Source organism: Medicago sativa, chromosome 7 (genome assembly GCF_051527215.1).
Source record: "Medicago sativa cultivar Bolivia chromosome 7, Bolivia_mono, whole genome shotgun sequence".
Taxonomy (NCBI): Eukaryota; Viridiplantae; Streptophyta; class Magnoliopsida; order Fabales; family Fabaceae; genus Medicago; species Medicago sativa.
This window is the reverse complement of record NC_140755.1, coordinates 54,301,633-54,313,264: the sequence shown is the minus strand read 5'-3', so window position 1 is coordinate 54,313,264 and position 11,632 is coordinate 54,301,633. Positions and strand designations below refer to the sequence as shown.

Below are 11,632 nucleotides of genomic sequence, written 5' to 3'. Positions count from 1 at the left end.
GTTACTTTTTAAAAGTAACTTCTGGCCCACTAACTTGGTAGTTACTCTGTGAACTTCTTACGTGGCCTGTATGTGTTGGTGTATAACTAAAAAGGGCAATGATGATTTTAGCTTTGAAAGTACTTTTCACGCGCCCCCAATTTTGTCATTAATGTTATGTTTTTTTGTCTCTTTTGAATTGCAATCGTTTTACTTTTAACACTTTGTCAATTCACACACTACTCACTCACAACAAACACATTTGCTCTCAAACTTCTTGCGAAGTAAGCGCATTCTCTCAACCTTAGAACCCTAAAATCTTCATCTTCTTCAAATCTTCGTCAATCATCAAAATGGCATCATCAAGCTCAAAAGTTTCAGAATCTACATCAAACATGCAAAGCGCACCAGAATCTGGGTCAGTCTACAAAGAAAAGACTATGGATATTCCATGGAAATCCTTAATAGTTCAAGTAGAGTCACCGGTGGACTTTGCTTCACTCAAGAAGTACGAAGTGGAAATGGAAGGATTGATAGAAACTCAGAAGTTGTCTGAGTATTTCAAGATGCTAAATGGGCCAACTTATGTGAACTTGGTCAAGGACTTTTGGTTAAGAGCTGAAGTGTACAATGAAAAGCCTGCAAAAGTCGTGAGCAAACAAGCTGGTTCAAAGAAAGGGAAAATGATCATGGATATGAATCCTACATCATTTGATAGCTTAGAAATAAGGTCTGAAGTGATGGGCATTCCTATAACCATCACTGAGGACGTTATAGCTAAAGCTTGTAGAATGGAAGCAGAGGGTAGATTCCAAGAAATAGTCAAGAAGGAAGATGTTCTGCTACAAGGTTACTACAACACTCTTCTGGGTGGGAAGAAAAATGCCAAGCCTTCTGAAATGGAGATTCACAACAGGATGTTGGTGAAATTCAGTAACGACTGCTTCTTTCAAAGAGCAGGAGGGTCCGATCAACCTAACAACCAACAGAAGCTAGCAATTTACTTCATGGCTATTCTGGAAAAGATAAACTTCCCAAGATATGTAATGGATCATCTCTGCTGGGCAATAAATGAAAGCACTATCAGAGGAAGGAAGCAAGTTCCTTATGGAAGATTATTGTCTGAGATCTTTCATCAAGGAAGAGTGCTGGATTTCTTGAGAAATACAAGGAGTGCTTCTGATAATTGCTTCGAAGTATCTACTGCAGAGAAGACTATCAGTAGCAAGACATTGCATTCTATGCACATATTCAAGACAGCCCCTAAAGATGAGAAGTGGTTAGAGATGACAACTGCTGAAACTGAGATAATCAGGGACTTTCCTCCCATCTTTAAGGAAAGTGACTCTGATTTCCTAGTTCAATCAATTGCTAAGTATGTCCTGGAAGAAGATGCAAGCACTCAGGAGGAAGCTGTTCCTGCTATAGTGAAGAAGGTAAAGAGTGCCCCTGCATCAGAAGCAACTACTGATAAGGGCAAGCAAAAGAAGGATGTTAAAAGAAAGAGGGGGAAAGCTGAAACAGTTTATCACAAGGAAAAACTGGATGAAGCTTTGGATGAAGTAGAAAAAGAGGAAGTTGAGCCCAAGCTGAAGAAGAAAAAGGCACCTGTTGATATAAAAAGCTCTATGGTTGAGCTGACTCCTGCCAAGGCCAGAATGGCTAAGGAATTTGCTGCTTTTAAGTTAGCAGATTTACAGGAGAAGAAGAGAATTAGGGCTGCTTCTATTCCCGAGAAAAGAAGTAAGGACAAACCAAAGTCCATCATCACAGAAGAGCATCTGAACAAAGCTCTTGATGGGGTAAAGAGAAATGAGCATAAGGAGAAGGCATCTGAACTAACCTTCACTCCAATGGTTGTAGTGACTTCTGATATGGAGAAAGAAGCTGATGAGCAAGCTGTTCAGATGCTAGCTGAGATAAAAAGGAAAGAAGCTCAGCACAATCTGAAAAGGGATCAAAGGCTCAAGGCTTCAGGACTGGAGAATTGTGATGAATTCTTCAAGAAGAAGTCTGAAGAAGTCAAGGAAGTGGCTGTTAAAGCTTCAGAAGCGGTTCTGAAAGCACCTAGTGCTACCACTTCTGTAGCTGGCTCTTCAGTCAAGGTATGTCAGATTCCAGTCACCTCTACCCCCATTTCACCCCTTTCACCACAAGCAACTGAGCAAGAAGAAGACACTTCTGTCTTAGACAGTCTTGCTCTCCACTACTAAGGTGAGTTACCTATAGACAAATCTACCTCAGAAAAAGCCTCTGAACCAACTCCAGAAGCAGCTGCTTCTGAAAATGTTGTTTCAGAAAACCCCCATCAACAAACACCTGAACCACATAAACCCACAACACCCCCACAATCACCAACAGCTACCATTGACCCCCAACTCAACACTCAAACATCAACTTCACCACAACAACCACCAACTGAAATTGAACACTCCCCAGAACCAACTCCCATGGATGTTGACAACTCTCAAGTCAATGTTCAAGCCTCAACCTCTACCGCACACATTGCTTCTGACCAGCCTTCATCTTCAAACACACAAACACACTTTACCATTCCAGTTCCTAACCCTGTTCAAGACCTGGAAATCAGTGATTCTGATCCTGAAACCCTTGAACAACCACCCACAAACATCCTGGAATCTGGATATATTAATGCTGAGCTTCTCACAATCCTTAGTCAAATGCATAATCTGGTGGATCAAAGAAGGTCAATTGATCTCACCAACGCATATGAAGACTCCTGGGCATCTCTTCAGAACCGGGCAGCTGAGCTTATTGAAAATGTAAAGGCTAAGTGCATCAGAAGCAAGGAAGCTTCTGTCAGGAATTTAATGGAGCATCTGAAGCAGAATCTCAGAGTAAGAAGTTCTACACTGCTCCTGGCAAACCAGCCTTTCTTCTCAGAAAAGGACTACTTGACCAGAGAAGCAAGGTTGTGTGAGCTTCTAAAGAAACAGATGGCACAGCAGCAGCAAGAGGCTAAGGAAAGGGAACAGGCTCTTCTCCAGAGGCAACAATACCTTGAAGAACTGTTGAAGACAAAAACTGAAGAAATGGAGAAGATGAAGAAACAACAACAAACCAATCATTAGTTGCACACCTTAGTGTTATCTTTTGTTTGTTGTTTGTTTTAAATTCTTAGTTCTTGTTTCTGAAACCATCTTGTTTTTCTATGTTTCTGAATGCTTAATGGTTCTGACTGCTTAGCTACTTCTGATTTATGTACAATGCCTGGATATTCTTGTTCATTTACTTTGCACTGATTGACTTAGTTATTTTTCTATTATACTCTCTTCATGTTTGAATTTTTTTTCTCTCAAATCTTTTTGTCTTTTGTGCTTATTTTTTTTAATCTTTTTGATAATGACAAAAGGGGGAGTATATGTGACAAGTATTTAAAGGCTCTGAGCCCCATTAATGGCATTTGAAATTTTTTTTTGAAAAACTTCTATCATTTTTTTTACCTTACTGGTATAAGCTATGAACGAAAGAAGGAGTATCAAAATTCAAGTAAAATTAATTGAACCATTCTTCTTATCTCCGAATTAACTCTTTCATTGATTCATTCTTTAAAGCTCTGATAATTTTATTGTGCGAAAAATGAATTTAATTAACCTGGATAGAACTTAGGGGGAGCTTACAAACCTCACCTTAAAGACTATCAGACTCAGGGGGAGTTTGAGCTTACAAACCTCAGATTCTGAGCTTACAAACCTCAGAACCCCAAAGTCAACTTGTTAATTAGATTAACAACAATTGATCAATTTTTAAATACTATTGTTTGTCATCATCAAAAAGGGGGAGATTGTTGGAACAAAATGTGTTTAACAATGAACCTTAAAGAGTTTTGATGATAACAAGGTATTAAAAATTGTAAATTGGACTAGCTAATATTTGTTCAAGTGTACAGGACCACAGTTAAAAAGTTACATCATTGGTTGGTTCTGAATGAGCAAATAAAGAGCAAAAGGAAATGAAGCTTAGATGATTCTGAAGGCATACCGCTCCTGAAGTAAAGCTGCTCCTGAAGAATAGTGCTTCTGAAGACAAGAGGTCCAAAAGCCACATCATCAGAAGCTGAAGAAGCTGCACCATCAGAAGCTGCAGAAGCTGCTTCATCAGAAGCTGCATCATCAGAAGCTGCCTCATCAGAAGTCATTTCACCAGAAGCTGAAGATCAACTGGATTTGCAAAACATTCAAAGATTGAAGGATCTACATTGCAAAAGCTGTCTATTGGTCTCGAAAACACAGCAGAAAATCAGTGGAACATTGCAACGGCCATTTCAAAGGTGTTTGAAGGCATGTGCTTGCAATTTGGACGAAAGCGTTGACATTGTACTATTGTACGAATTGTACAGCCACGTTCTCCACTACTCTGTTTTGTGTCCACGCTTCAAGACAAGAAAACAGCTCCAGAATACGGTCTCGCCTGCATATATGTTCCTTTGGATAAGGAATGGATTTCAAATTTGTTCTTCATAGGACAACAACCAAATCAGGCAAAAGATCATTGGTGAAAGATCAAGCTTCAACAACGACTCTTTGGTGTGCTGGCAATTTCACAACGTCTCTTTCACACCTCTATATAAAGGAGTGAAGACCTAGAAATTTGGTAATGCAAGAACGCTAAACGAAAGACTCATAACATTTTTACAAGTGCCAAATCTCTGCTGAAATTGTTCTGCATTCACTTAGAATTTCTGTGTCTAAAAGTCATATCTTAGAAATTCTTAAGTCCATTGAGTCTGTATCTGATTTGTATTGAGAGCACCTCTGATTGTATATCAAGTGTTCAACCTTAAACAATTTTCTGTGTAATTTTGTTTAGTTAGGAAGTCTCTTGCAGTTGTGCTTGAGCAGGAAGTCTCTTGATTGTGTTCTTGAGCAAAGGAAGTCTCTAGCTTGTGTGCTTGAGCAAAGGAAGTCTCTTGCTTGTGTGCTTGAGCATTTGTAATCAGATATTACTCATAGTGAAATCTCCTTGGAAGTGCAAGGGGGACTGGACTACTTCCGGATTGTGGAAGGAACCAGTATAATTGCTTTGTGTCGTTCTTCTTCTCTCTCTCTGTTTTATTCCGCTGCATTTAGATTCTGATTATCACTTCAGAAGCTGTCTCACTTAGCTTCTGATCAGTGTGTCCAGTTTTTAGGAGAAACGAAGAATTTTTCAAAACACAATTCAACCCCCCTTCTTGTGTTTTTCTCACCTTCAGTCTCAACACCATAATAGAGTGGTTACAGTACCATATTGGTTTCAACATTAAAAGAGTGGTCTTAGTACCACATTGAAGGTGTAATTCTCAAAAGATTTTCTACAGTGCAGTAGTTAACCACACAGTTGTAGCTGGGCTTGTTTTATCCTGGAGGCGGCGTGGTTGATAGTCTGTCTTGCACAATTTTGGGCAGTGCCACGAAACGTCTTAAAGAGAGCGACCTGGTCGTGACTCAACCTAGTAACAACTTCGGTAGAAAATAGAATTTGGAAAACCAAAATACAACAGTTTGGGAATCCAAAAAACAAGGAAATTTGTGAAGAGCTTTATTGCTGAGGCAAAGACTTGAATCAGAAATAGTTTTTCAATATGATTTGTGAAGAGCATTTATTTGATGTGAACGTGCAAGGACCACAACCAATAGGAATTGGACAGGGAACTTTTGATCCAGCACCGGTTGGAGTTAGGCCACCACCTATTAGAGGTCAAAATTCAAATGCACATCTGAATGAACAACAAATGCTTACATCTTTCATGCCAACTCCAAGATTTATTCCATGGGTTCCGAGGCCAACTATGTGATGTTTGTTACTCTATGGTTGACATTAATGACTTAATAGTTAAGTTATGGAAACATTTGCTATTAAACTATGGAATCATTTTTATAAGTGTTATAATAATATTTTGGTATTTAGCACAGATACCATAGTGTTGTCGGTAAGTAGCACGTTAAACTAACAACTTGCCAAGGATCTTAGTAGAAATTTGTGTTTACTGTCAGGGACCGAACTGACAGTAAGTATACACAGTCAGGGACCTAACAGTAAGTTGAGGATATTGATTTTCGATTCAGGGACCTAACTAACAGTAAGTATACACAGTCAGGGATCTAACAGTAAATTGAGGATATTGATTTTCGATTCAGGGACCAAAGTGACCATTTTTTACTTTCACTTTAGTCCCTGTGACACGTCATACACCTTGTCAACGTGTCACATCATCATTTAACAGATTTTTTTAACGGCAGGGACTAAAGTGATAACGGAAGTATAGAGTCAGGGACTTGTTTATATTTAATCCTGAGTCAGGGACCTATGTGACAGCGAGATGCAGAGTCAGCGACTAAAGTGACTATTTGCTCGCAGTTTAATTCAGGGAGGAAATGTATTAAAAAAATGGAGTGGACCAGCCTTTCGGTCAAAACTTGTTTGCCAAAACAGGCCAACATGTTATTAGGCCATAAGTCTTTCATAGGTGGTCGGCTTGTTGGACAATTATGAGAGTATCAACTTGGTCCTCAATTATGAGAGTATCATTATAATCATGTTTTTGTACATGGATAAGATTTTGGAGCTAAATAAGTATCCTCTAATATAACCGACAAATCAAATTAATATTAGCTTATGAGTTTAACAAAATTTGGTTTGATTGAGTAAGAATTAATTTTAGATTGATGAATAAAAAAAATAGTGTGATAGTATACAAACTAAGCATTATAATATTAAGTGAGATCGCCTATATATAATGGGGAGTCCGAGATTCGAAATATGACCTCTGCATATATAATGTTATGTCTCTACCAAAGCTCATAGGAAAGTTCCGATTCTTTTCTGTCTGATCTTTTCTCTTTATTATAAAATCTACAAGTTTTTATTCTCTCTTCTCTCACAATAATTTCATATCTAATATAACAAGAAACATATATGTGATAATAAGTGGATACAATTTGTCGGCTCACTAAACAATAAGTTGTGATAAGACAATTATTCTCTTTCTTATATTCATAATTATTTCTTAAAATATGTGAGATGAACACTTGTGAAACAAAATAATATTTTGAAACTTAAAAATTGAATTTTAACGATCAAAATTCAAAATGAAATAGGGCATTGTGAATGATAATATTCCACCTCATTCCAAGTTCGGAGTTCGGACCAGGGTCTATCGAACTCTCTGGGGCCGCATCAAGAGTCATACACGAATTTGGATTCTTTAACTTTGAATTCTATCTTTATGTTTGGGTGACTTTAGGCATAAAAAGGAGAGAAAATGTGGAATAAAAATGAAGAAATATGGAGGGAAAAGCTGAAGAACATAAGTGACTTTCCCTCTAAATATAGAGGGTCATTAGGAGTCTTACCATGAAGCATCCATGTTGTTTTTGGATTCCCAAACTGTTGTATTTTGGTTTTCCAAACTCTATTTTCTACCGAAGTTGTTACTAGGCTGAGTCACGACCAGGTCGCTCTCTTTAAGACGTTTCGTGGCACTGTCCAAAATTGTGCAAAGCAGCTATCAACCACGCCGCTAGGATAAAACAAGCCCAACTACAACTGTTCGATTAACTACTGCACTGTAGAAAACCGTTCGAGAATTACACCTTCAATATGGTACCAAGACCATTCTTTTAATACTGAAACCACTTTAATATGGTATTGTTACCACTCTGTTATGGTGCTGAGACCACTCAAATATGGTGTTACCACCATTCTAACTTTAATTTCTCCAAAACATCAATATGGCACTACGACCACTTAAATATGGTGATACCACCATTTCTCCTCAAATAGAAAAAATATTGAAATATTTTATATACCGTTAAGATCATTCATTCTTAATTCCGACGGGACATATTATTCCAAAAGGGACTATGATCTTAATAGTACTCTTTATTTCGAAGGGACTTATATTATCGAAGGGACTATGTTTTTAAGACCATTCTTAATTTCGAAGGGACATTAAACCGAAAAGGAACTATGGTCTTAAGAACACTCTTAAATCCGAAGGGACAGAAAAAGGAGATGAAGAGAAGAAAGACTCGTCAACACAAGTCAAGAAAGGGAGAAGAGGGAAAGAGTTCCCGACAACTCAATGAAACTCTTTGGTGTGTTTTTTGAACTAGGTGAGCCCTCCTTTTATAGGGAGGGTTTGTAACTAATTTGGAGAAACTTAAGAATTAAGTAAACTAAAAAATTAAGCAATCAGCTCAAGTAACAAACTAATCAGATAAGTTCAAAAGGAAACAAATCTACTAACGAAGGAAAGATAGGAAATTCAGTTGGATTCACAATCTTATCACAACAAACATAACCTAAAATTATGGGAAGTGATATTCATAAATAAAAAATAATTATTATTATTATTTTCATCATTATCAGGTATTTAAAATTAAATACCGCAATTTAAACACTACTAATGTGTGTGTACTATTTTATGTGGGACCCCCACATTCTATTTTTTTAATTCACACAACACTAGATCAAAGTTTAATTACTTAGTGTTTAATCTTCCAACCTTCCAATTTCTTTCCAACAGACCACAAGTAAAATAAATAAGATTTACAAGCAACTTAAATGGCCAAAAAGCTTCTAGAACTATTCTATGCTTTATTCTAGAGAACATTCTATTCATCCAGAGATATTTGTATTTACATATCAATTTTTCCTCTCATAAAGTCTCATGAGTGTCATTATCAATGCTAACTACAAAAGGTCAACAAAAACCTAATAATCATGCTTAATTTTTCTTCCCACAATAGTGGTGGAGGATGCAACAACATTATAATAATTATAATAAGTCAAAATTGTCTGCTGAACGGTTCAACATTCCACTATCACCCACATCCATTTTCCTTCACAAAAAGCACTAACGTTATGAATTTTCACAAGGAAAACCAAACATGTATCTATTATACAAAATTGTTTTCTTATTAATTCTAAGCACTTCGAGTGCAAAATCAGAAGACCCTTTAGGGGAATTCTGCAATAAAAACACAAACATTAGCACTGGAGGAAAATTATCAACTAATATTGATAAACTCTTGTCTCAATTAGCCCTTCAAACTCCTTCAACTTTCTTTATTGCCACAACATATGGTAATAACAAAGAAAAAGTTTATGGCTTAGCTCAATGTAGGGGAGATATTAACAATCAAGATTGCACCAATTGCATTCAAGATGCAACAAAACAAATCCGACAACGTTGTCCGAACCAAGCCGACGCAAGAATTTGGTATGATTATTGTTTTTTAAGGTATAGTAACAAGAGTTTCATTGGTGAAGTTGATACATCTTTTGGTATATTTTATTTCAATGTTGAAAATGTTACTGATTCTGAAGTTTTTAACAAGAAACTTGGAAATTTAATGGATCAAATAAGAGGAGAAGCTGTTATGGCTAAAAATAAAGGACTTGGAAAGGGAAAAACTGTGTTGTCACCATTTGTGACACTTTATGGATTGGTTCAATGTACTAGGGACCTTGATGAGATTTCATGTGCTCAGTGTTTGGCTATTGCAGTGAATAATTTTCAAACTTTTTGTAATAATCGTAAAGGTTGTAGAGTGTTGTATAGCTCTTGTTATGTTAGATATGAGCTATACCCTTTTTTCTTCCCTCTTGATTCAACCAAAACAAGACCTTCTAAAATAGGAAAGGTTATTGTTTATCCTTAATATGTCTAAATGTTCTGTCATGCCAAAAATATAGCATTCTAGATTAGAACATGGAATTTGTCTGTATTTGAGAAGAAGACTTTGTTGTCATAAAAAATAAGGGGAATAAAAGGAGTTTGTTTCAATTGTAAGCAATTATGCATTACTCAAACTATGCAGTTAGTTCAAAAGCTTGATCTATGTCTGATGTATGTTATTTATGACAAATTATGCATGTTAAGGAGAGACTTTCAGTGTCACCAACAAAAATAATAACCCATAAATGAATAACACACACGGGTATTATAATTACCACTTGCAGGGCATTTTTTTTATTTTTTATTTTGAAAAAAAAAAACAAAATGATATTCATTCATTCAAATCGAGATATTACATCATTCAACACCGCTAATAGCATATAACGACATAATGCCGACAAAAACATGATAAAATTAAAGTGACCGGAATATCCATGGCCTCCGGATCTGCAACGTTGACGCCCAAATCTTTGATTGAATAATCGATATTTTAAGATGAATCAAATGAACACCGCAAGAAGACGGGAAATCAAACAGTGTTGCACAAGACGACGAACAACAAACCACCACACTTAGATGATGAAATCCCAAAGAAAAAACATAGATCTATGTAAAAATTACTTATTTAGATTGAAATAGAGAGAAAAAGATGAAGAGATGGTGATTTCAGGTCAAGAATTGACCCAAAATCACCCCTCAATGAAGAAACCGGAAGAGAAAACCAAGAGAGAAAACTAGGGCCAGCTTGTTGGAGAGGGACACTTGCAGGGCATTTGTGAGGTTTAATTTCGTATAAATATATATGTACGTATTTTTTAAATGATTTTTGTTTGAGAAGTAGGTTTAAATGATTATTGTAGTGTTTTATATTTTTGTTTTAAGTTTTTAAGAACGATATTTTTAAGAAAGCTTCATAATTTTGTTACAACTTTTTTTGGATAATAAAATTTAAAAAAAAAAACTTGAAATGAATAGCTTCGCATAAATTTTTTTTTTTAGATATACCTTTTTAAAAGAAAAAAAAAACATGTGAATTTTTTTATTATATTAAGTCTCTAAGTATATCTAAATTATCGAATGTTAATATTACTATTTTAATCTATAGAAGTGAATTCAAGATAACTTCTGCTATTTTTATTTAGTTTTCATAAAGATTATTTTTTGAAATACAAAGTAAAATTCACTTTTTTAAAATTTATAACAAACATGCTTTGTATCTAAGAGATGAATTTGAGAGATTTGTCCCTAACAAGACAAAATATATAATGATAATTAAATAGTTTCGTCAACTTCAACAAGAAAATGTGAATTTTGAAATAGACTCGGAATGTGTCATGGACACATTTAACCATTTTATGATGACATGGTCTAATTTTTGTTCCATTCTTAAAAAGAATAAACATCTTTTTATTTTATTTTTTAGGCTAAAATATGGTATTGGTCCCTGCAAAATAGGCCAGTTTTGGTTTTAGTTCCTGCAAATTTTTTTTTATAGTTTTTGGTCCCTGCAAAAATAGGTCAGTTTTGGTTTTAGTCCCTGCAAATTTTTTTTATAGTTTTTGGTCCCTGCAAAAATAGGTCAGTTTTCGTTTTGGTCCCTGCAAATTTTTTTTTTTATAGTTTTTGATCCCTGCAAATTTTTTTCTTTGGAAATAGTCCATGACCCCAATTATGTGATGATTTGTCAATTTTGTGCATATGTGCTTACTTAATAAAAAGAATATTATTTTTTATAATTTATATAACAATAATTATTTTTTAATTAAAAATAATAATAAAACAGATACAATAATTATTTTTTAATTTATAAAAGTGACAAATCATCACATAACTGGGGTCAGGGACTATTTCCAAAAACAAAATTTTTTGCAGGGACCAAAAACTATAAAAAAAATTTGCAGGGACTAAAACCAAAACTGGCCTATTTTTGCAGGGACCAAAAACTATAAAAAAAATTTGCAGGGACTA

The 11,632-nt window shown here is 35.4% G+C and overlaps 1 protein-coding gene across 1 annotated transcript; it reads left to right on the top strand.

The window, feature by feature from the left end:
• The first annotated feature begins 8,843 nt into the window (after positions 1 to 8,843).
• Positions 8,844 to 9,817, top strand: LOC146906811 (receptor-like protein kinase-related family protein). Its single transcript, XM_085725538.1, has one exon. The coding sequence runs from the start codon at positions 8,874 to 8,876 to the stop codon at positions 9,645 to 9,647; it is 774 nt and encodes a 257-aa protein (XP_085581664.1). The 5' UTR covers positions 8,844 to 8,873; the 3' UTR covers positions 9,648 to 9,817.
• Positions 9,818 to 11,632: the final 1,815 nt, after the last annotated feature.

Bases quoted from the DNA above. Each gene is read 5' to 3' on its own strand.
- LOC146906811 (XM_085725538.1), top strand. From the start codon at position 8,874: ATGTATCTATTATACAAAATTGTTTTCTTATTAATTCTAAGCACTTCG.